The sequence below is a fragment of the Muntiacus reevesi genome, chromosome 12 (assembly GCF_963930625.1).
Source record: "Muntiacus reevesi chromosome 12, mMunRee1.1, whole genome shotgun sequence".
NCBI classification, from domain to species: Eukaryota; Metazoa; Chordata; class Mammalia; order Artiodactyla; family Cervidae; genus Muntiacus; species Muntiacus reevesi.
In genome coordinates, this window is record NC_089260.1 from 28,502,617 (window position 1) to 28,529,908 (window position 27,292).

Sequence of the window (27,292 nt, forward strand, 5' to 3'; positions counted from 1 at the left end):
TTAAGCTGAAAAAATTTACAATCACAATAATTAGATTGGTATCAGAGTTTTCTAAAACATGCAAAATAAGGCAACAGTGAAGGATCACATCCAAGAAAGTTAAGGGAATAGATGCACTCACAGGATATTATGCCCAAATGTCCAATTAAGCTGTCCTTCAAGTAAAAAAACAATACACACACACACACACACACACACACACACACACATATATATGGTCTTGAATATGAAGAACTGACAGAATATTGCACACATGTGCACTACTAAAAAATGTTACTAGGAAAAGAACTCGGTCTAATCAAGAGATGACTGGAAAAATTCTGGCAAAGAATATGAGAAATGTATTTTAATCTTAGAACTTAGATTAAAATAAGATTAAATGTAAGGGTAACTTCATGGATAAATAAGAATACATTAAATATTATATATTTTGCCAAAGTAGAGGGAATGCAACAACAATAACAACAAAAAAAAAGAAGAAGGGAAAACTTTAAGCTTTCAGGAAAGCAGGACAGCCTTTACTGTCACTTCTGGATCTAGGGCTTTGTGAAGCTAGAACAATTTTGGTACCCTTCTCATCCCTTTTTACTGTAAATGTTTTAAGAACACTTTTGTTTCCTAATTTAAAGAGAAGAGAAGCAATCAGGTATGAAAATCCAAACCTTCTTAATTCTTCCCCCCACTTCATGCATATCTATCTGCATTCAAACTCATCATTAGACATTTTTTTCTTATATTTGACAGCATACCTATTCCTGCTTCAGTTCAGCTCAGTTCAGTTCAGTTGCTCAGTCATGTCCAACTCTGCGACCCCATGAATAGCAGCACATCAGGCCTCCCTGCCCATCACCAACTCCCGGAGTTTACTCAAACTCATGTCCATCGAGTCGGTGATGCCTGCTTATGGCTTCTCTATTTATAAGACCATATGTTACAATTTTCTCAAGGACACCTGTGTGCATTGCTGAGTTTCTAGCTACCCAATTAACACCAAATTTATCAAGAGGTTTATTTCAGATGAGCAAAGTCTTTCTGGATTGTGGACTAATACTAATGCATGTTATAATCACTACAGTTAGAACTGGACATGGAACAACAGCTTTGACTGTATATTGTCATCCTGCTTATTTAACTTATATGCAGACTACATCATGAGAAACGCTGGGCTAGAAGAAGCACAAGCCGGAATTAAGACTGCCGGGAGAAATATCAATAATCTCAGATATGCAGATGACACCACCCTTATGGCAGAAGGTGAAGAGGAACTAAAGAGCCTCTTGATGAAAGTGAAAGAGGAGAGTGAAAAAGTTGGTTTAAAGCTCAACACTCAGAAAACTAAGATCATGGCATCTGGTCCCAACACTTCATGGCAAACAGATGGAGAAACATTGGAAACAGTGTCAGACTTTATTTTTTTGGGCTCCTAAATCACTGCAGATGATAACTGCAGCCATGACATTAAAAGACACTTACTCCTTGGAAGAAAAGTTATGACCAACCTAGATAGCACATTAAAAAGCAGAGACATTACTTTGCCAACAAAGGTTCATCTAGTTAAGGCTGTGGTTTTTCCAGTAGTCATGTATGGATGTGAGAGTTGGACTAAAAGAAAGCTGAGTGCTGAAGAATTGATGCTTTTGAACTGTAGTGTTGGAGAAGACTCTTGAGAGTCCCTTGGACTGCAAGGAGAACCAACCAGTCTATCCCCTAAAGGAAATCAGTCCTGAATATTCATTGGAAGGACCTATGTTGAAGCTGAAACTAGAATACTTTGGCTGCTAATGTGAAGAGCTGGCTCATTTGAAAAGACCCTGATAGTGGGAAAGACTGAAGGTGGAAGGTGAAGGGGTTGACAGAGGATGAGATGGTTGGATGGCATCACTGACTCAATGGACATGAGTTTGAGTAAACTCCGGGAGTTGGTGATGGACAGGGAGGGCAGGTGTGTTACAGTCCATGGGGTCACAAAGTGTCAGACATGACTGAGTGACTGCACTGCACTGAACTGAACGGAACATTTTAGCTGATAGTAACTACTTGTTCTTCAAATCTTCTCATAAGATCTGAGAATCTTCATAAGATTCTCTCATACTAAAGAATCAGCCTCCCAAATAAAGAGCCAAGACTTCTTTCTTGAGTTCCAGCTGCATTATTAACAGCTCCAAAATGATGGAACACAGTGCAATCATAGGCAACAAGCCTGAATATATTTTATTTCCCTACATCTACATCAGATCCTTCTTCCTACAACATGTTTCCTTACTGTCACAGCTGTTCACCCAGTCACTCAAGCAGAAAGCTGAGCATTATCTTTGACTATCACCTCTATTTCAACACTAAGTCACAACATCTGTTTAGATTCCAGGGTTTGCCAATTTTGTTTTGTAAAGGTCTCCAGATTCTATTGTCTTTTTACAAGCTCTATCGCCATTATCTTGGGATTGGGCTTATCTCTTTTCTTCATGATTAAGAAAACTTAATTCACTATTCCTTTTGATTTCCTTTCCATACAATTATCAGAATGATATTATCCAAATATAACTCATAGACTATTACCCACTACTTAAATCCCTTCATAGTATACCTATAGCTTAGAGGTCAGTCTCTACTTTCATCTGGTGCAACTTCCTTCTTACCAGTATGCTTCAGAAATAACAACTACTTGTACTTGACCTGTTTTGGCTAGGAGTTTCAGGATTTTTGTACTTTTGCCTGTGCTCTTTACTCTGTCTACGATGTGCATACATCTACAGCTTTGTTGACCTGGTGTTACCTCCTATCTAAATCCTGCCTTGTTCCTTGTCAAATTATTAAGTCTCTGCCTGGTGCTATCATTGTGTGTGCAAGCTTCTATTATTACATTGAAGACAATGCATTTGCATTTGTTTATATCTACCTCTATCTCTTATCTGACAAGGCAGGGATTATGTTAAAGGAAGAATACATGCCCACAGCAAATCTCATCATGGCATTTCAGTTCAGTTCAGTTCAGTTCAGTCACTCAGTCGTGTCTGACTCTTTGCGACCCCATGAATCGCAGTACACCGGGCCTCCCTGTCCATCACCAACTCCCGGAGTTTACTCAAACTCATGTCCATTGAGTCGGTGATGCCATCCAACCATTCTCACCCTCTGTCGTCCCCTTCTCGTCCTGCCCCCAATCCCTCCCAGCATCAGGGTCTTTTCCAATGAGTCAACTCTTCGCATGAGGTCGCCAAAGTATTGGAGTTTCAGCTTCAGCATCAGTCCTTCCAATGAACACCCAGAACTGATCTCCTTTAGGATGGACTGGTTGGATCTCCTTGCAGTCCAAGGGACTCTCAAGAGTCTTCTGCAACACCACAGTTCAAAAGCATCAATTTTTCGGCACTCAGCTTTCTTCACAGTCCAATTCTCACATCCATACATGACCACTGGAAAAACCATAGCCTTGACTAGATGGACCTTTGTTGACAAAGTAATGTCTCTGCTTTTTAATATGCTATCTAGGTTGGTCATAACTTTCCTTGCAAGTAGTAAGCATCTTTTAATTTTATGGCTGTAATCACCATCTGCAGTGATTTTGGAGCCCATAAAAATAAAGTCTGATACTGTTTCCACTGTTTCCCCATCTATTTACCGTGAAGTGATGGGACCAGATGCCATGATCTTAGTTTTCTGAATGTTGAGGTTTAAGCCAACTTTTTCACTCTCTTCTTTCACTTTCATCAAGAGGCTTTTTAGTTCCTCTTCACCTTCTGCCATAAGGGTGGTGTCATCTGCATATCTGAGTTATTTAGTGAATGTTAATTGAATGAAAATATGGATGAAGAATACAAATTATAATTTATCACTGATTAAAGCATTATAATTTTAATATCTTACCTTTTACTTCTATTCTTAAAAATAATTTATAAAGTTTCTTTTGAACTAAACTAAAACCATTCTTCTTTTATATTTAAATCTTGCTATATAAATATTTTTGTGAATGAATTAATATATTTAAATAGTCACATAGACTATTTCATCATAGAACTAGTTAAGAGACAAGAAAAATACATGGATTAGTAGTCACAACTGAGTGGACCTCAAAGTCACATGATTATTTAAACATTGCAATTGGAACACTAAAATCATTTACATATGTGAAGGTTAAATAAGTTAATATATTTCCAACTTTTTGTATGATATTCAGTGTATAATGGATGTGCAAGAAATGTTAATTACTGTGCCTCTCTTGACAGTTCCAAAAAAGCCACATATGGAAAAAAAGTAGATTTGCAGACGTCAGCTCATCTTCTAAAGAGTAAGAAAGTCCAATTGCCATATGCCTATTGTCTCCTTATCTAAACTATGGGAGACATCCAGCAGCACTGCTGATACCCAATGACCCTATTCTTGTAATTTACATTACCTAGTGGACTAGATTCAACAAAACAGGGTTCTAACCCATGTGACTATTCTTTTATTATATCATACTCTTCTGCTTTATTGACTTACATTTCTTACTTATTTTTCCTTCTTCAAACTCCCCAAATACATACACACATACATGTGCACAAACATGCACACACACAAACACACTCCACTAAATTATTTTTCTTAGGAAAATAGGATCAGCTTTTATATATAAAATTTCAAATTGGCTGAGATTTAGGTGATGAGAATTTGAACTGTTCAGAAAGACACAATTTATTTGTTTACATTTATTTTTGGTATGCTGCTGTCCAAATCTCATCATTTAGGCTGGGTCAGATTTCCAAATCTCATTATAGAAGGTATGTTTTATAGGATGTCTTACATTCTCCACTTAGTTGGAATTTCAATCTACTATCATGATATCTAAAGTTGATGGGAATACTGCCTTAAAACATTGTGAGCAACAGATTTGAGGCAGTGTGAGCTTCACCAAAATTCCTATTATATATCCCTAAAAGCTAAAAAAACTTTTAAATTAATTTTAAAATTATGCTTCAGTCTCTGATCAATGAATATTACATTGTTTCATTACGTTTCCCTCAGAAGCCTTGTCTGCTAATTCTACATCATAGCTACTTGAGGAATACAATCATGGGTAAGGAGTTGTAGCTGATTCATTGGTGTAAAGACTAATGGAAATATAATTCAATTTATTTCAAATCTCATCCTTCATTTGTATTGACCTTCCAACTTATTCTGTAGAAGAACCCTAAACAGGGCTCTGACTTTGGATCTGATGATTTAGTGTAACAGTCTTTACACATTTGTTGGTATTTTGTTTTCACTTTAATTTTCTTATATTTAAGCTCAAAAAATTTTCAGAATGTCATACATCTTTTGCGACCAAAATTTGACATTGTACTGCTCCCCTCCCCCTGCTCCAAAAGACACACAAGTATCATTGTCACACAATATCTTTTAAAATATGTGTAAAAATTCAGAAAACTTTCTCAGGCATTGTCAAGTTATTTCCTTAAGTAGAAGCAAAATGAGATTTCCCTTCTCACATAATCTCAGTGCACACAAACCATAAACAAGAAAAAAAAAAATACATCTAGTGTAAATATATAGTGATTGCCAATTTAATTATTTATTTTGTACCCTATTTTACAGTGCATGAATTTTTATATTTGTATGAGTCATTTCATCTGTTTAAGGATGAAATGTATCCCTTTAATTATCTAAATTGATTTCATAATTGAATTAAAAGAAAATATCACATCTCCTTATTACTACAAGGGATATATCAAGCAGAAGTTGATAATGTTATTATTTTGAGTGGTTTTTGCAAGTCAACTTGATTCAAAGTTTTTATCTGAAATAAAAATGTAGTCTGAGATGTTGTGAAACCTACCATCAATATGACAGTTAAGGCTACCGACCAGAATATACTGTTTACCGATGCCCTCAGAAAAATTTTTCTTTTTTTCTTTTTTTTTCCATTTCTTTTCCTCCCCCCTGCCACATTAGTTTCCTTAATTTAGTAATACACATTAAAGTTTCCTCTATGTCTTTGTATTGCTTAGAAGCCATTTTCTTTCAGGGCTAGATAGTATTCCACTGTCTGGATGTATCACAGTTTATTTATCCATTCACCTACTGAAGAACATCTTGGGTGCTGCAAATTCTGATAATCATGAATAAAGGGACAATAAATATACATACGCAGTATTTGTGTGATTTTACATTTTCATTTCATTTTGGTAGATAAATATTAAAAAGTGTGACTGCTGAATCATACATTTAAAAATACATTTAGCTTTGTAAGAAACTGATGATTATCCTAAAAAGTGGTTGTACTACACTGCATTTCCATCAGCAGTGAATGAGAGTTCCAGTTGTTCCACATCCACATGTACATGAACCAAGAACTTCCAGATGTTCAAGTTAGATTTTAAAAAGGCAGAGGAACAAGAGATCAAGTTGCCAACATCCACTGGATCACAGAAAAAGCAAGAGAATTCCAGAAAAATATCTTCTTTTGCTTCACTGACTATGCTAAAGCCTTTGATTGTGTGGATCACAGGAAACTGTGGAAAAGATCTTAAAGAGATTGGAATGCTAACCCACCTTAACCTGCCTCCCGTGAAACCTGTATGCAGGTCAAGAAGCAACAGTTAGAACCAAACATAGAACAACAGACTGGTTCCAAATCAGGAAAGTAGAACATCAAGGTTGTATATTGTCACCCTGCTGATTTAACTTACATGCACAGTACATCATGCGAAATGCCGGGCTGGATGAAGTATAGCTGGAATCAAGATGCACAGGAAGATATATCAGTAACCTCAGATAGATGACAGGTACCACCCTTATGGCAAAAAGTGAAGAGGAACAAAGGAGTCACTTGATGAAAGTGAAAGAGGAAAGTAAAAAAGGTGGCTTAAAACTCAACATTAAAAAAGAAACCAAAGATCATGGCATTTGATCCCATCACTTCATGGCAAATAGATGGGGAAACAATGGAAACAGTGACAGACTATCTTTTCCTGGGCTCCAAAATTGCTGCAGATGGTGATTGCAGCCATGAAATTAAAAGACACTTGCTCCTTGGAAGAAAAGCTGTGACAAACCAAGACAGTATATTAAAAGCAGAGACATTGCCAACAAAGGCCCATCTAGTCAAAGCTATTTTATTTTCCAGTAGTCATATACGGATGTGAGAATTGGAGCATAAAGAAAGCTGAGGGCCGAAGAACTGATGCTTTTGAACTGTGGTGCTGGAGAAGACCCTTGAGGGTTCCTTGAACTGCAAGGAGATCCAACTGGTCAATCCTAAAGGAAATCAGTCCTGAATAGTCACTGGAAGGACTGATGTTGAAGCTGAAACTCCAGTACTTTGACCCCTTGATGCTAAGATCTGATTCATTGCAAAAGACCCTGACGCTGGGAAAGATTGAAGGCGGGAGAAGAGGGGGACAACAGAGGAGGGGATGTTTGGGTGGCACCACTGACTCAATGGACATGAGTTTGAGCAAGCTCTGGGAGATGGTAAAGGATAAGGATGCCTGGCTTGTTGCAGTCCATGGGGTCACAAAAGTCAGGCACGACTGAGTGACTGAAGAACTACACACACACACACACACACACACACACACACACACACACACACACACACACACACGTTGGATATATGGAGAAATACAAAGTGTGAAGCAATGGAATTCAGTTGGTAAAGAATCTGCTCAGTTGGTAAAGAATCTGCCTGCAATCAAGGAGATCTCGGTTTGATTTGGAAGATCTGCTGGAGAAGGGATAGGCTATCCACCAGTATTCTTGGGCTTCCCTTGTGGCTCACCTGGTAAGAAATCTGTCTGCAATATGGGTTCCACCACTGGGTTAGGAAGATCCCCTGGAGAAGGGAAAAGCTGCCCACTCCTGTATTCTGGCCTGCAGAATTTCATGGACTGTATAGCCCATGGGGTCACAAAGAGTCGACACGACTGAGCAACTTTCAATTCACTCACAGAAGCAATAACTTATCATTCCACTTTGGGCTCAGGTAGTATCGATAGTGACTATGAGAAAAAAACTGATCTCAATTTTCTCATATTAGATGCAACAATTATAATTGATTCAACTACCTCAAAAGTCTCTTCCAGCTCCAAAGTTCTATGATTCCATTATTTCACTAGATACTAGTCCCTGTCTTCAGGGGAAAATTGCAAAAGCTATCTACCTAGGAGTGGGTGGAATGATTTTTTTTCTTCCATGGGAAAAATGAATGTCTTTCAGTCTCACAGATTCAGTCTCACAGTATGTTTTGCACCAAAGTATGACTCACTCATTCCCACCTCTCCAGCCACATCCAGGACTACACCACAGCTTTCTCTCTCTCCATTTTGGCCATACATCCAGTAATTCTATGAAGTACTCAAATGAACTTGTCATCTAAACACACTGGTCTTGTTATCCAGCTTCTAGCCTCAGTAACTCTTACTCAGCTTCATATTTCAGTCCATGTTTACCTCCTCAAGAAAGCTTTCCTTGAGGTTTGCATTAGATGCCTTGGGGTAGTCTCCCAAAAGCACATTTCCTTTTTCATTTTCATCACTCTATATTTACCACTATTTTTAAAGTGTCGGTCTTTTTTCCATTAGTCTGAAAGCAGTGACTAAGTCCCTTACTTTTTGCTATGTACCCTGTCCTTCACCATGCCTGGTACATAGTGGAAACTCAACATTTGTTTTAAAAGATGTGATTTTTAATACTCTACTGCTACTCATTCTCATTCTGGGGGTGTAGATCCAAAAAGGTTAACTCTCACTGCAGACTGTGACAAACAAAGTCAAACTGAATATTTTAGGAACAGTAGTTTTCTGAAGAAACTTGATGTACTGAATGCAAAATAAAATAAGTCCTTTAAGCTAATAAAAGGTGACAATAACTCTATATGCAAAACAGAAAAAGAGACACAGATGTACAGAACAGACTTTTGGACTCTGTGGGAGAAGGCGAGGGTGGGATGTTTTGAGAGAACAGCATCGAAACATGTATATTATCAAGGGTGAAACAGATCACCAGCCCAGGTTGGGTGCATGAGACAAGTGCTCAGGGCTGGTGCACTGGGAAGACCCAGAGGGATGGGATGGGGAATCAGCTATATACATGGTACACTTTAGAGGAAAACAGTTATTTACGCAAACGAACTTAGATTCCAATCTAATCCCACAAACATTGAAATATATCTCCATAACATGTTAACATTCTGTTTGTATATGAAAATAACTTAATTCCTAGAAAATTAAGAAACTATTTTTGATATAATTATAATTATTTTCATTATTTCCCGAGTGCATTTTTAAGAGACTATCAATCATCATCTAAGTATGTTCTTTAGATGACTTTGATCTAACTTAATTGAATTTACTTGAGATAGAGTTTATATATATATGGGCGAATTTCTGAACTATAACAGAAATATTAAGGCAGATAAAGTAATCAAAAACATTTTACATATTTTCTCCATTATTCTACAGCATATTTCAGTGATAACTAATTATGTCTCAGTGCCATAAACAGTCATATAAGAACCAAGGAATTAATGCTACTTTCTAAACATCTCAATCTCATGATATGATTTGAGAATTAAAAAAAAAAAAAAAACAACTGGAACCAAAACCTAATCCATAAATAATAGCATTAAGGCATATGTCCTAAGACTAGTAAAGAATTTTATTTACTAAGAATGTATACTGTCAGTAGAAGGTGAATAAAGAACGCTAATATTTTTATGTTTCCTTTCCTAATAAAAGTAAAGAATGTATTGAATATTACTTTCTCAACTGTAACTGTTCATTTCTATGAGTATGCATTCTCCCTGGGATCCAAGTAAGGTGTTTTTCCACCTTAAATTTTTTTTGAAAGTACAGAAAAGAAAAAGAAAGAAATATATCTGATTCTATAAGCATTGAATTATAATGTAAATATTCTCTTCTTTTTTTCTAGAAAGAATTAAACAAAGAGATTACAAATGTGTTAATTAGGACTTAATTAGTGACATAAACTGAACTCACCATGGCTTAAACAAGGAGAAGTTTATACTTTTATACTCTTTATACTTTTATACTTTTATACAATTAGATAACCAAAGTCTAGTATTCCCTTCAGGTCATTAGAAGTTTCTATTTTTTCTACAGTACTGTTTCTCATTCTTTTCATCTATTGGTTCTTCTAGTAACAAAAGTTGGACACCAGTAGGCACCAAGTTAAACGACCCTTAAGAGTATATAACCTCAGAAAAGAGATTTTCTTCCACTTGGAATCTATATCAACTGCCCCAGATCCTAGACTGATAACTGTATCAAAAGGACTTCTGATTAGTTCAGCCCAAGCCTATAGACCCATACAGAACTGGAAGAGATAAGATTCATCAAATCCTAAAATAGTTGAGCTGATAGAAAGTGAGAGGATTGCTGGGCAAGCAAAAAAAGCAGATGCTGCCAAAGAGAGAAAAATTTACTCTTTGTAATTAGTTTACACCACACGGGATCGCAAGGAGTCAGATGTGATTGAGCGACTGAACGGAACTAATAAATACTTGGAAAATATATCTTTACTATTCTTTATTATTTTATTTTAGAAAAAAGTTTTTGTTTTAATAAACCACGTATGAACTGTTAATATTTTTGAAAACTATTATATATATCCTAGAAAAATTTCTAACAAGATATAAATGACCAACATTAATCCAGGAAAAGATATGAAGAGGCTTACAGTCACAGAAAAAAAAATTAAATTTCCTAAATACTTAACTGAGTAAAAAATGACCAAGTAGTTTTATAGCTATGTTCTCTCTTACAAAGACAAAATACACAAGAAAATACATGCTTAGTTTATATGATCTACCTTAATGTTATCTCATTAAAAATCTATAGGTGATAAAAAAAAATATGTCTTTAGATTAAATGCAGAAAGTTTTTTTTTTTTTTTTTTTTTTAGCAGGTGTTCCATTTAGAAGTAACATACTACTTAACTGAGAACATGGTAATTATGAAAACTATTTTTAGTAGGCAAAGTTGCTAAACTTATATGCACATCAGAATTTGAAACTTCTCAAGATGAATCCTGCTTCAACTTTGGGCTCAGGTTTCAAATTATGGGAGATGTAAAAACATGATTTTCACAGTAAGAAAACTAAACTTTTGAGGATGTACCTTGCCCATCATATTATATAGGTCAACTCATTTATTCAGCTTTATTGAACAAATAATCATTAATTACTTATGAGGATATAGCAGGGGGTTGCTAATGGAAATTTAAAGATGAACATGATGCACTTTTGAGGAAGGCATGGCAACCCACTCCAGTATTCTCGCCTGGAGAATTCCCATGGGCAGAGGAGCCTGGAGGGCTAAGTCCGTGGGGTTGAAAGGAGTTGAACAGAACTGAGAGACTAAACAGAGGGGGTGTTCTTTTGTAATGTGTGGAGTTAAGGAAGGCTTCACAGAAAAATATTTGAACTCTGTCTTAAAGGATGAGTGATGTGATGTTGAGTTTATTTATTTATTTTTTGATGTTGAGTTTAGAACTGAATATGGATCCAGACAGAATTTACTGAGTGTAAGGAGAAGTATGAAACAACTTGCTGGGTTCAAAGATCATTTTACAAAACTTTAGTGTAGAGAGGAAAAAAAAATCTGGAAGATAAGCACTATGGAGGTTCTGGACTTCATCTTTAGATAACAAAAAGTTTGGAAACATTTTAAGCTGGAGGGTAATATGATCACCTCTCTGTTGCTGGGAGATCACCATTAGCAGTGTGGACTTTAGACTGGAAGAGACCAGTTGAAGGGAGGGAGAAGAGTAAGGACATTATTCATTAAGTATTTTCTGGGTTTGTTTCAAATATCTCATCTTGGTGGATATTAACATAGGGATAGTTGGATATATTTTTTTTCTGTCACTATATTATGATCTTTCTAAGAGAGAAACTATCTGGCTATTCTTTATTCTTTCTTTCTTTATTTTTTTGGCATCACCTCATGGCATGTGGGAGGGATCTTATCTTAGTTCCCCAACCAGGGATTCAACCCTTGCCACCTGCAGCAGGAGCATAGGGTCTTAACCACTGCACTGCCAGGGAAGTTTTAGTTGTTCTTTCTATATTCAACAGCTCATTCAGTAGGTGGCACACAGCAGTCCTTAAGCAGTACATATATGGTAAAGTTTTGTCAAAAACTGAGCAGAAAACAAAACAAAATAATGCTTAATTGTGCTACTTTACACTGTACTTCCAGCTCCTGAACTGCAGTGGAGACTGCTGAAATATCCATAGCACTCTCCTGCTCCTCTAAACTGTTCATGAACTTTAAAAACTATTCTTTGCTGAAACAATGTCATTAATGATTAACAACAGCTTGAATAATTCTAGACTTTCTAACAGTTAACTTTCATACGGTGAAGAAAATAATAAAACAAAGAGGAATATAATTTACAGGGGAAAAATCAAGACAAATGAAGCAATCGAGACATAGATACTTGCAACAGAAGTTGACCATACTTTAACCTTTGTAACTGTTTTATTTTGGTGGGATAGATGTGGATTTTAAATTGAGGAAGAATATATTTAAAATTATAATCAGGCTAACCTTTTTATTTTTTAAAACTGACATTTATACGGATTTCCTGAACTATTCAAATTAATGTAGCACCAAATTTAGTCTCAAGTTAAAAACACAGAATGCATGTGTCCTGTTCTTCCTGACAACACCATGCATTTATTTCCCTGTGTCTAGATAGAAAGGCATGACAAGCCAATCTTTGAAAAAAATAAACTCTGGTTAAATATTATTATTATGAAGGTAAAAGAATTCTGTCTACTTTATAATCCATTGTTGAATTGATTAGATAGAGAATAATACTTTTTATAATAGAAAAAAATAAATTCAGGTAGCAAGATATTCTGATGTTCTGTTTCATATTTTTATCTCTTAAAGCACAGATTTTAATTAAACTTAATAACATACACATATTTTCCACCACGATTTCAAAACTGCATTTTTGATATGTACATTGAGTGTATACCTGCACATCCATTGTCTCTATTTGACTTTAAAAAGGTTAATCACGTGTCAGAGATATTTGTGATTTCAGTGTCTGTATCTATCTCTTATAAATGGAACTGAAACAAAAGATTGTGTTATACACATGTAATTTAACATTAATCTGCAAAACTAGCAATATTGGGATGAGTAGTTGCAATTTAACACATCTGTGGTCCATAATTTACATAGCAGTTGATAATCTGAATGCTAATACCATGCATATAATCTGAGAGATTCACAGATGCATTACAAAATAAAAATAAAGAATTAAGTTCTTTGCTTTGTGTTCAAATACTTAATAATTAGTAGATTTCTGCCAGGCAATTTGTATAAAGTTTATAAAATCACATTGTATATTCTTGGAAAGGCTAGGAGTCCAGAGTGCCTAAAGCCTAGGCACTGTATAGTGGGACAGCAGACTTAAAGGAGAGATGAAGTATGTAAAATACACTCATTTGAAAGGAAAGACAATTTTTCTTAAAGAAAAGTGAAATCAACATTTGTAATTAATTTAAAAAGGAAAGTGTTACCTTGAAATATACTCTTGCTTGTATGCTGGGAAACTTTTATAGATGCAATTAAACTTGAATTTAAAAGTATTCTCTGGTGTTATTAAGGTAACATATTTCCCATAGTAACAATTTATCATTACCTTTGTAGTTAACCTTGAAGCCAACAGATCCGACACTTTCATCTGTTTGAAGGTGAAGCCACATTTGGCTACCCATGCTTACTATCAGGTCTGGCACAAAGCTTCCAGTCAGCCTAAAAAGAGGTGGACAGAGAGAGGAGAAACAGATTATTAAAATACCACCGCACTGCCAGAGAAGTTTCTAGTTGTTCTTTCTATATTCAACAGCTCATTTGAGTACCCTCTGTAAGCAAATTATGAGACAGATGAGTTTCTCACAACTTTCTCAGCTAGAAACAAACTATTGTAAGATGAATTTATAAGACTGATAGAACAGACAAATAACATAATTTAGTGATCAATATTTGCTATAAATAAGTACTATTTTATGTACTAAACTAGGTTATATCTTTCAAATCCCTAAGGCAAGGTACTAAATTTTAGATACTGAAAATCTTATACTTCTTTAAATTGAAAGAAATAAAGAATCTATAGAAATCTTTAACTTATTGTTGCTGTTTTCACACCAGTAATGGACTTCATTTTAACCTTTCAAGTTTCACAGAACTTCATTCTAAAGAATCACTGTGAAAAATATGTAAGTACTGTGCAAAACAATAAAACAGCAAGGAGTATAATATAACCCTTTGCAATACTGATGCCAGGCTATCCATGTCAAGTATGTTTTATTGGAAAAAAATTTATTTTAAATAATATGCTGCTAATTTGATATGGCATCACTGAATCTATGCATTAATAAGATCATTCAGTAATGTTCACTTTTATAACCCTAAGAAGAGAAATTACTTAATGATTCCACTGTCAATAATAATGCATCAGTTACATGTTTGAACTGAAGCAAAAGTCATACAAAGGAGGAGAGCAAATGAGTAAATATGACCTTGAGGGGAAAAGTCTGTCAAGAATACAAAGAGTTAAAACAACAAATACAAATAACTGTTTGTATTCTTGACAGACCTTTCCCCTCAAGGTCATATTTACTCATTTGCTGTCCTCCTTTATCTGCCATAGGACCCAGCAATCCCACTGCTGGGCATATACACCAAGGAAACCAGAATTGAAAGAGACACATGTACCCCAATGTTCATCACAGCACTGTTTACAATACAATAGCCAGGACATGGAAGCAACTTAGATGTCCATCGGCAGACAAATGGATAAGAAAGCTGTGGTACATATACACGATGCAATAATACTCAGCTATTAAAAAGAATGCTTTTGAATCAGTTCTAATGAGGTGGATGAAACTGGAGCCTGTTATACAGAGTGAATTAAGTTGGAAAGAAAAACACTAACATGGTATATTAATGCATATATGTGTAATTTAAAAAGATGATAATGATGAACCTATATGCGAGACAGCAGAAGAGACACAGATGCAAAGAACAGACTTGGACTCTGTGGGAGAAGGCTAGGGTGGGATGATTTGAGAGAATAGCATTGATATATGTATATTATCATATGTGAAATAGATCACCAGTCCAGGATCCATGCATGAGACAGGGTGCTCAGGGCTGGTGCACTGGGATGAACCTGAGGGATGGGGTGAGGAGGGAAGTGGGAGGGAGGGTCAGGATGGGGAACACACGTACACCCATGGCTGATTCATGTGAATGTATGGTAAAAACCACCACAATATTGTAAAGTAATTAGTCTCCGATTAAAATTTAAAAACAAAGAATACAAAGAGGAAAGAAAAATGGATCCACTGCTGACTAAAATATCCATCATAATAGGGAGTTCTAAATTACATACTAAAAAAATAGATTTTTAAAAAAAATTCTCAAGTGTTTACCTATTTTATTGCTAAAAACATGACAATTTCTGAAAAATTACAGGAGAGAAGGTATAAAGTTTACCTTCCTAATATTGATAAAAAGGGCACCCTAATAAAGTAGTGTTCTGGATGAAGGTTATACTATAATTAAACTAGCAGAGGGCAACATAGAGGACCATTGTATTCTTCAGCCCACCATGGCCGCAGAATGTCCAGTTCTTAGTCAGCCACCAAAACTATAAACCATGATCAATTGAGGAATAGTGTGAGATATAAAGATACATAAGATATTATAGAATTTTAGACTATATTCACTTCATTCCTGCCAAAGGAAATTAAAGTTTTTATAATGTAAAGAACACACATCCTTTGTAATATATGTGTATATCTGTATGTATTCATATGCATACATATATGCATTATCATTTGAAAATTTCATGAGTTCAGAAAATTGATGAGTTCAGAAGCACTCATTTTCTGAGCTGCAGTAAAGAAACAGGTTTATGGGCAAGAGTGAGGACTCAAGCTCAGAGTAAAGTAAACCTATTGTGAAATGGTCATGAGAGTTTAAAACTATAGGATATACATCAGCTACGCCATGTCAAATATGCCAACAATCTATTTACTAGTGAATATTAAAAGGTGTTTTATATAAGATTAAATTATTCCTCTTTATTATATCCACCTCAGTCACATACATTTTTACCAACCAAAAAACTTTACTACATTTAATTTTGTCAGTTAATAAAGAACTGCTGACACAGATAGGCTAATTGTTCCACTGACAACTTGCGCTCCTATTGGCCATGATTCTGTCTAGTTCCCAATGAATTCGTGATGTAATGGTAAAAATAAATTTAAAAATAAGGGTTAAGTTAAAAATTTCCCCAGTATCAAAAGGTAAAGGCAATTCCTCTTCTCTGTAGCATTTCTTTTAGAAAACTTAAAATTATAAATGACAAAAGTTCTTACAGATGCATGTCAATTTTTTAAGTTAAATATGTCTCGTCATTTTTTCACATTGCATAAATATATTTATTTGAGGCTTTAGGGTTATCTCTTTTAAATGTAAGCATCAAGGAGATGTCACTTTGTCTCCCTGTTTCTGTGGGCGCTTAAGCCTAACATATAGCCCCGTGATGTTATCTCCCTGCTTGCTGTAAAGATATAAGTTCTATCTTCCCTTTTGATAAGGACAAACAACATGTATACAAGTATATTGCATCTGTCTTGATACATAAGAGGTGAGATTTAGTTTTCTTCACAATTTCTTTAGCAGATTGCCTGTGATGTCTATTATTTGTCTGGTTTAATGCTTTTTCAATATTAAAACCTGAAAAAGGTCAATTTTCATTCCAATCCCAAAGAAAGGAAAAGTCAAAGAATGTTCAAATTACCGCACAATTGCACTCATCTCACATGCTAGCAAAGTAATGCTCAAAATTCTACAAGCCAGACTTCAACAGTAAATGAACTGTGAACTTCCAGATGTTCAAACTGGATTTAGAAATGGCAGAGAAACCAGAGATCTAATTGCCAACATGGGTTGGATCATAGAAAAGGCAACAGTGGTCCACAAAAACATCTGCTTTATTGACTACGCCAAAGCCTTTGACTGTGTGGATCACAACAAACAGGAAAATTCTTAAAGAGATGAGAATACCAGACCACTTGACCTGCCTCCTGAGAAATCTGTATGCAGGTCAAGAAGCATCAATTAGAACTGGACATGGAACAACAGACTGGTTCCAAATCGGGAAAGTAGTATATGTATATATTGTCACCGTGCTTATTTAAATTATATGCAGAGTCTATCATGTGAAATGCCAGGCTGGATGAAGCACAAGCTGGAATCAAGACTGCCAGGAGAAGTATCAATAACCTCGGATACCCAGATGACACCACCCTAATAGCAGAGCGTGCAGAACTAAAGAGCCTCTTGATGAAAGTGAAAGAGGAGAGTAAAAATGTTGGCTTAAAACTCAACATTCAGCAAATTAAGATCATGGCAGCTGGTCCCATCAATTCATGGCAAATAGAAGGGGAAACAATGAAACAGTGACAGACTTTATTTTATTGGGCTCCAAATTCACTACAGATGGTGGCTGCAGCCATGGAATTAAAAGACACTTGCTCCTTGGAAGAAAAGCTATGACCAACCTAGACATCATATTAAAAAGCAGAGACATTACTCTGCTGAAAAAGGCCCATCTAGTCAAAGCTATGGTTTTACCAGTAGTCATGTATGGATGTGAGAGCTGGACTATAAAGAAAGCTGAGCACTGAAGAACTGACGCTTTTGAACTGTGGTGCTGGAGAAGACTCCTGAGAATTGCTTGGACTGCAAGAAGATTAAACCAGTTGATCCTACAGGAAATTGGTCCTGAATTTTTTTTTATTTTTTTTTTTTAGTCCTGAATATTGATTGGAAGAACTGATGCTAAAGCTGATGCTACAATACTTTGGCCACCTGAAAATATGAAGAATTGACTCACTGGAAAAGACCCTGATGCTGGGAAAGATTGAAGGCAGGATGAGAAGGGGATGACAGAGGATGAGATGGTTGGATGGCATCACCGACTCAAAGGACATGAGTTTGAGGAAGCTCTGGGAGTTGGTGATGGACAGGGAAGCCTGGCATGCTGCACTCCATGGGGTCACAAAGAGTCAGACACAAGTGAGCAACTGAACTGAACTGAATATTAAAAGTGTTTCTTTCTACATTTTTGGAGAGTCTTAACTGGGTTTGCATGAGATATTATTTTTAATTATATTTCCTCAACAGTTCGGTGATGAGGATGGGATACAAATGACTGTTCCAGAATTAAATGGACCAGCAGACGTTCTTATAACCACACAGCAGAAATATAAGAGACTGAACGATAAAGTCTCCCTTACAGTGCTCTGCTCTTTTGGAATACTAGTTAGAGATGAACCACCCTCTGCAAATTTAAGATTTACTACTGAGTCCTGGTGGCTCAGACGGTAAAAGCATCTGCCTATAATGCGGGAGACCTGGGTTCAATCCCTGGGTTGGGAAGATCCCCTGGAGAAGGAAATGGCAACCCACTCCGGTACTCTTGCCTGGAAAATCCCACGGATGGAGAGCCTGGTGGACTGCAGTCCATGGGGTCGCAAACAGTCGGACATGACTGAGCGACTTCACTTCACTAACCCTGGTTAAATTGGGCTCTAAAATCCCTTCAGGACCATGATTAGCTTTGATGATGGAAAAATATGGGAAGTCAGGAATGCTGCCTAAAGTTTTTTTCTTTCTCTAAATTTTTTTTAATTTAAACTTTTTTATTTTGTATTGGGGTATAGACAATTAAGAATGTTCTGGTAGTTTCAGGTGAACATTAAAGGGCCTCAGCCATACATATACATGTATCAATTCTCCCTCAAACCCCCTCCTATCCAGGCGCACCTGCAGTTTTTAAGCAGCTAGTATCTCTGTCATTTTTGGAATACTTATGAGAATATAATTCTTCAAGATTTAGGAGGGATTTAATTAATTTAATTAAATACCATTAATCACTGGTATTTGAAGAAAAACTAAAGGGCCTCTTGATGAAAGTGAAAGAGGAGAGTGAAAAAGTTGGCTTAAAGCTCAACATGCAGAAAACTAAGACCATGGCATCTGGTCCCATCACTTCATGGCAAATAGATGGGGAAACAGTGCAAACAGTGGCTGACTTTATTTTTCTTGGCTCCAAAATCACTGCAGATGGTGATTGCAGCCATGAAATTAAAAGACACTTACTCCTTGGAAGGAAAGTTATGACCTACCTAGATAGCATATAAAAAAGCAGAGACATTACTTTGTCAACAAAAGTCCATCCAGTCAAGGCTATGGTTTGTCCAGTAGTCATGTATGGATGTGAGAGTTGGACTATAAAGAAAGCTGAACACCGAAGAACTGATGCTTTTGAACTGTTATGTTGGAGAAGACTCTTGAGAGTCCCTTGGACTGCAAGGAGAGGCATCACCAACTTAATGGACATGGGTTTGGGTGGACTCTGGGAGTTGGTGTTGGACAGGGAAGCCTCGTATGCTGCAGTTCATGGGGTTGCAAAGAGTCAGACATGACTGAGCAACTGAACTGAACTGATTGGATGGATATTATTCTAAGAATAAAGTTTAAAATGATTTGAATAGCCAAAAGGAAAGATTGAGGAGAATGAAGAAAGAAATGTGAGATTCGAAGAGCTCTCTTTCATAGAACCCTCTTCTTCCTTTCTTGGCTGTTTTTGCTCCCTCTCTCCTGCTGCATCTCTCTATTCTTCTTGCTTCAAATAGACACCTGGGAAGAAGAAGGATGTGATGATCTTTTAGATACATGGTTCCCTTCACCAGTAAATTTCCCTAAAGAGAAGGCCAATGGCATGACTTCTTTAGTTCCTACTGAATTACCTGCCTTGTTTGAGAACACAGGCTTGTAAGTCTCATATTCTAGCTCTGAACCCACTCCATATCTTAGCGTATAATCTGCCTCCAGGAGTCTGTTATCATTCATATACCATGTATCTAGGAAAGCAGAAGTTATAAGAAGATTTACTTAGGGAAGTGTTGAAACTTGAATAAAAGATTCTGCTCCTATGTGAAAGTGGCAAGATGTAGAGTAGTTTCACCAGTTACTTGGGGGAAAAAGAAAAAAATAAGTATTAGTTTGATAAATATACCAGCATAAGAAAAAAGCCAAACAGCCATAAACTTCTACTCTTTTCTCTTTGTCAAATGTGTGGAAAATCAGCTCTTTTGATATAATCATCAGTGAAGCTCATGCCATTGAGAAGTTACCCAGCCTCCTTGACAGCTGATATTCATATGAAAGTTTCTTTTCCTGTTTTCCAGAAGTTTTCAGAAGTTTTACACAATGTGTTTCCAATTTACATACCTACACTTGGGGATATGCATAAGCTACTGTGGGGATTCTGAAACCAGCAGACTTTGCTCATTTGATGGAGCAAGCACACTGGGGACCAGAAGATAACTCACCCCACTGAGGAGTAGTGGCTATCCACCACCCTCTGCAACTGTGGAAGAAACAAGGGCTTGGGTGACCCATCAGAAGAGACTGCTCACGGTCTTTCTTCTAAAGATGAGCTGGGAGAGACTGCGGTGCTGTATTTAGATAACAAGTGAGTCCCCCATTAATTTCTATAGGTGATCTGTTGAAATTTTCTCAAAATTTACATGCCTGGGTCCAAGGGAAGATAAAAATTGTCCCCTGGTCCTCTCTTTATCCTTGGCTCTCTTGCTGATTGGTGGTTGTTGTTGAGTCGCTAAACTGTGTTCAACTTGTTTGTGACCCCATGGGCTGAAGCCCACCAGACTCCTCTGTGCATAGAGTTTCCCAGGCAAGAATACTGGAGTGGGTTACCATTTCCTTCTCCTGGAGATCTTCCCAACCCAGGGATTGGACCTGTGTCTCCTGAAGTGGCAAGCGAATCAGTTACTGTTGAGCCACTAGGATACCGTCTCTTACCGATTATCTAAATTCAAACTAGGAGGCAGGTAGAAGGTTGGCAAGGACAGAATACTATTACTACTCAAATCTTAGAAGCAGCTACTCAGGAAACAATACTGAAAAAGATGAAGACAAAAAAAGCTTACAACTGCTATGTTAACTGTTCAGTTAATACTATTCACTAAAGGAAATAACCTTTACTCTGGCCAACCTGTGAAGACAACACAGAAGAGAAAACCCTATGTCATTATTCCAAGAAATTTGGATTGGGGAAAAGAGACTCCAGAAGATGCAGAAACTGCAGAAATAAGAGAATGAGGAAAGCCCAGAAAGCTAGGGAATAACTGTCAAATGGTTTTCAATTGACAGACTGAGGGAGTCTCAGCAGTAGGAACTGACGAAATTTATGTTTGAATAACTTTTCCTCAGGCTAACATAGCCTTGCTTTTTCTGATAGATACAGGTGCTACTTATTCTGAAAGTGTCCCAGAAATCCTTCACTTTCCATCTGGTGGTAGACCAATTCAGGTTGTTGGTATTTTAAATCAGGTTTATATGTGTTCTTTTCTTCTGTGGTTCCCACATGAACAGATCTCATGACTGAGAAACATGTCTTCTTACTCTCTATTCTCCTGTAAAGCTATCGGGGAGAGATGCCCTGTGCAAATTAAAACTACCATATTGTATACTCCATATGGAGTATCTATTTAATGTCCTGGGGAAAAAAAAAAACCTGTCTTACTTGGTTATGGTGTGCCTTCTGAAAGAGAAGAAATGTAGCAGCGAGTGGCAGTGTTATACTGTGTTTGCTGGAAAAGTATCTGAGCAGAAACAAAGTAATGTATCACTTTTGGCCTTGCAATAATAATACTGGTTTAATTTGAGGTGTAGAACCAATAGAAATAGCTTATTAAAAACATAAGCCTTGACCATGTGTCAAACGATAGCCTCTGTCAATAGCTTAGATACAAAAAACAAATCCAGCTATAAAAAGAATAAGAAAAACAAAGCAAAACAATAAAAGCACACTAATACTAATGTGAATTCTACCAAACTTCCAGAAAACAGGTAAGGCAAATTTGATAAAGATGGTTAGCCTTAATCAAAATTTTAAAGAAGTAAATAAAGCCATTGCTCTGTTAATACCTGCAGTCTTTAATACTATAACCATTATAACTTTGGTGCCACCCTCTAAGGCTTCCCAGGGGGCACTAGTGGTAAAGAACTTGCCTGCCATTTCAGGAGCTGTAAGAGACACTGGTTTGATCCCTGAATCAGGAAAATTCTCATGGAGGAGGGCATGGCAACCCACTCCAGTATTCTTGCCTGGAGAATCCCAAGGACAGAGGAGCCTAGTGGGCTACAGACCATACTGTCACAAAGAGTCAGACATGACTGAAGTGATTTAGCGTGCCTGCACCACCCTGTACAAAGTTTTTCTACAATTTATCTATGTTCTGCTTTATTTTTTTCCCTGTTTCTCTCATCTAAACGGATTTATATTCTTGTTTGTTTTTGCTTATGAAAAGAAGTTCAGTATTTATGGCAAAGAGTTCCTCAAAAGTCTCCATACTCTTCTATTACTTCTTTAGCCATTTATAGAAAACTTAGGGGAAACTTGTTTCCACTAGAAGGATCTATAGGTATTCAATATATAGATGGTTTGCTAGTAGCATTGAAAACTAAACAGTAATGCAAAACTGAGGCTTTGACTTTATTACAATTTTCCCCTTCACAAGGACATAAGACCTCACTAGATAAGCTGCAATGCTGTCAAACTGAGGGCTATTTACAGCATATATTGATGCTGAGGGTCCCCAAGAATTACAATATAGGATGAAAGTATGAAATTGAAAGTTGCTCATTCATGTCCAACTCTTTGGGACCCCATGGACTGTGGCCAGGCAGGCTCCTCTGCTCATGGAATGTGGCCTGCCAAGTCTCTTCTGCCCATCATATTCTCTCGGCAAGAATATTAGAGTGGTTAGCCGTTCCCTTCCTCAGGGGATCTTCACAACCCAGGGATCGAACCCAGGTCTTCTGCATTGCAGATGGATTCTTTACTGTCTGAGCCACTAACGAAGCCCAAGAATACTGGCGTGGGTTCTTCCATCCCTTCGCCAGAGGATCTTCCCAACCCAGGGATTGAACCAAGGTCTCCTGCATTGTAGACGGATTCTTTAACAGCTTAGCTACCAGGGAAGCCATACAATATAGGGCAACACTGCCCATTTGCAAATAAAATGTCATTTTGCAAAAATAACTTAGATCATTTTGGAGACTGGTAGAATATTATAGATGATAGTTAATTCTAGCTTTTGCAGGGAAGGGAAACATTTAGTGGAGCAACTGCAAGAAAATTGTTCGGTTTCTCTGGTTTACTCTATAGATCTAAAAAGGCTTTTGTATTAAAATTGGCTACCAAGTCAGTTTCAGTGATTCCTAATTTTGAAAAGCCCTTCTTGTTTTGTCATTAAAATAAAAGTGCTACTTTTGGAATTTTAAGTCAAAAGTTGAGATGAGACCATACATTAATAACATGTTTCTCAGTTCTTCTGGAGGCCATGACACTGTGGATACTGGGCAGTTGTAAGAGCAGCAGACACATCTTTAAAAAGGCTTAAGAACTTAATTTGGTCACTTGATTTATTTATATGCCTTACTGTTGTGACATCTACCTTCCAAGTACATAAGATCCATAATTTGTGGGTGTGGCATCAGACTGATTATGAATAAGTACTATTATTCAATCCTAATATTGTATTTGGGAGATGCAATCTCTTAAATCTTATTCATTTTTTTTTTTTTTTTTTTTACCAGATCCTGATCAAATAGATGATCATGGTAAAAGAAGACAGCACTAGGCCCCGGCATGTTTTAACTGATTCTTGTTCATTATGCTCTTTTAAAAACAGGTCATGTATGCAGGAGATGTGAGTTTGATCCCTTGCTCAGGAAGATCCACTGGAGAAGGAAATGGCAACCCACTCCAGTATCCTTGCCCGGAAAATTCTATGGAGGAGGTGCCTGGCTGGCTACAGTCCACAGGGCTGCAAAGAGTCAGATATGACTGAGTGACTGAGCTCACAAGCACACCATGTGCTCAGGATAAAAGTGACAAACTTAAGGCTTCAGATGCTATGGTGACTTGTTATGAAATTTTGGAAGCTTATATTTTGCCTTGAATTAAGTTGAAACTAGCAGCCTAGTCAATAACAGTAACAAGAATTGTGATTTTTGATATATATATATATACATCCATATGCATACACACAGAGGTGTGTGTGCACGCACATGCACACACACACACACACACACACACATGCCTGTGTCTGTCATGCAAAAGAGCAAGTTTTGAAAGCTAGAGGATTCTCTACCTTTAGGGGAAGTAAAACATCTCATGAAAAATTGATAGTTGATTTTTCAGAGGTTGTAAAACTGTCTGCTCAGATCAGTAATCCATTGTAGAGCTCATGCAGGGCAGAATAAAAACTTCTGAAGGCGATGATTTTGTTGACAGAGATATAAAAGTCACTGTTAATATGTGGCAGATTTCAAACTTTGAAGCCTAACATTTAACACAACAAGAAATTTTTGTTAACTTCCAAATATACACTTCCAAAAAGGAAATGTACAAATGAATTGAAAATGGGGCTAAAAGAAATTCAACTGAACTTTTGGAATTATCCAACAAAATAATTTCTAAGAATAGTCCTTATTTTCTTGTTTAGTAATGTTGTGTTACCAACATAATTTTCTAAGTAAAAGAGGAATTTTAATGGCACTAGACTCTTAACTTATTTACCTAAAAGATGAAGCTATTCATAACATATTTAAGAGATGAGCAATCTGTCAGCAGAATTATTTATAGGTCACTTCTGAAGTGTGGTATAGGCAGTTTCCCCAATCAAATTTACCAGAAACTTGGTTCTTTTGAATTTCATAGAATCAATGCCTGTAGGAAGGAACAGATTTTGTCTAGTTATAGTGTATATGATGTCTGAACAATTTGAAATTTTTTCCACTTCAGATGCTAATACTCAAGTAGTGGTAAAGTCTCCCTCAATATACATATTTCCTATATTTTTGATACTAGAGCACCATGAACCAGAGAGAGGACATTGTCTTATTCCCCCTGTCATCCAGTAATTATGTAAATATTTGCAGATTCCCAGAGAATGAATGAAAACTATTTGCTAAAATTTAGCAGTACACCATTAATCTGGTGTACATTTTAATCAATGTCCTGGAGTTTTACTTCTAGCCTTGTTGAAAATTAGAGCAAACCTTGCAGGCAAGCATCATATTTTTTCCCTTTGAACTTATATTTGGCAGACCTATGAATCTGGGGCAGAGATCATGTCCTGTGCCCGATTTAAGTGAATCCTCTCATAATCATATTCAACACTTCAAAGGGTCTCTTTCTTCCCTAGAAACCCTAAGACGTACAGTTACAAGGACCTTGAAGGACCTACTAGAAGAAGTATGCCACCTCTATTGCCTAGAATGTTCTGCTTATATAAAAGTATTCCAGAAGAAAGACAGACTGCTTCTGTGGAGGAACACTTTGAAGGGCTACTAACCACCAAAACGGCTATCAAAGTGAAAGGAAAATCCAGGTTAAAAAAGAAAAAAAAAATCTATGTTTACCAAGTGAAGCCAGCATCTCAGAAGGACTGAACATTATTTCCTACAAAGAACTGGAAATAAATTTTTTAGAACCACTGATAATGGCACCAAACTTAACTGAAAGAAGGTATTCCAGCAAACTACAATTCTCATGAACCACTTTGCCATCCTATTCACAACACTATTATTTCAAATATTTTAGGAATAGAATTTCATTAAAAAACACATACTATTTGTTACACTATTTTTTGTTCTGTACCCCCTTTCCCACAATCATTACTTACAAACTGCTCTAAACAGTACTCCCAATAACTGAGACAGCCTTAACATTCCTAGCTTCATTAAGCTTCAGGGGGGTTATCATCCTGACTATAGGCTCTGGCCCAAAACTTTTCTTAAGAGAATTTACTTTAGAAAACTTGCGGTTGCAGATCCTCTCTCCATCTTTGATATGTAAATCTTCTACAACCAGGAATATCTCTCTCAAGGACTTGGAAGCCATCTTCTTGAAATAAAAATCATCATAGGAGATAGCACTCCTATTTTCCTGAGTATAAAGCCCAACTTTGTTAAGCAACTATTAGAAAACACAAATGAGCTATTAACATTGACTAATCTCCCACCTGACTTCTCTGGTGGCTCAGTGGTAAAGAATCCTCTTGCCAAGCAGGAGATGCAGGTTCAGTCCCTGAGTCAGGAAGATCCCATGGAGAAGGAAACGGTAGCCCACTTCAGTATTCTTGGCTGGGAAATCCCATGGACAGAAGAGCCTGGCAATCTATGTACGGTTCATGGAGTCTCAAAAGAGTTGGACACAACTCAGCAACTAAACAGCAACAACCTCCCACCTAAAGTTTTCTAAACCTACAGTGTTAGTCGCTCAGCCATATCTAACTCTTTGTGACTCCATGAACTGTAGTCTACCAGACTCCTCCATCCGTGGAATTCACCTAGCAAGAATACTGGAGTGGGTAACCATTCCCTTATTCAGGGGGTCTTCCCGACCCAGGGATCAAACATGGGTCTCCTGCATTGCAGGTGGGTTCTTTACCATCTGAGACACTAGGAAAGCTCAACGTTTTTTAGTACTTTTCTACTAGCTCACCCCAGCACTTAGGAACCACCCTACCTTTTCCAGCAGAGTTCAAACTGTCTTCCCTATAGCAATAATCTTAACTCTCATTTCAACAGTCTTTAGCCCTATTGCAATATTCCTGACTTCTGTAGCAACAGTCTTGTATAAAGTTCTCCCTGACTGTTTACTTGGCCTGACATAATTTGTCTCTTGTACCAGTACAGACATGGTCTGGTCTTACAAATCCAGCAATCCAATTACTGACAGAGTAAAACTGAGAATATCTTACTAATTTTTCTATAATACCATAATAAAAGTAACTGATATACATTCAGATACTCAATCTCTAAATTTCATACACATACACACACAAACAGGAAAACAACAACAACAACAACTGTGTTAACTAGTTTGATTGCAAAGAAGAATCAGCATGAAATGTATAACATAAGAGACAAATGAAAATCTGGCATTTATAGTTTAAGACTGCAGGAGACAGGTCTAAAGTCCCTTGATTAACTTTGATATACAAGTTCCTTCCAGTCCAAGTATAGATAAACAAAAGTGGATGTTTATTCAAACATGTGGAGGCTAAATGTTATGCTATATTAAACAATTAATGGATTACTGAGAAAATCAAAGAAGAAATTTAAAAAAATACCTAGAGATAAATGAAAATGAAAAC

At 36.8% G+C, this 27,292-nt stretch overlaps 1 protein-coding gene across 3 annotated transcripts in view; it reads right to left on the reverse strand.

Moving 5' to 3' along the window:
• The window catches only part of CSMD3 (CUB and Sushi multiple domains 3), a 1,308,014-nt gene that overhangs the window by 566,774 nt on the left and 713,948 nt on the right, over nucleotides 1–27,292 (reverse strand). For all 3 annotated transcript variants that reach the window (XM_065902671.1, XM_065902670.1, XM_065902669.1), the window contains one exon: nucleotides 13,657–13,769. In XM_065902671.1, the coding sequence (XP_065758743.1) occupies nucleotides 13,657–13,769 (113 nt within the window). The remainder of the gene's footprint in view (nucleotides 1–13,656; nucleotides 13,770–27,292) is intronic.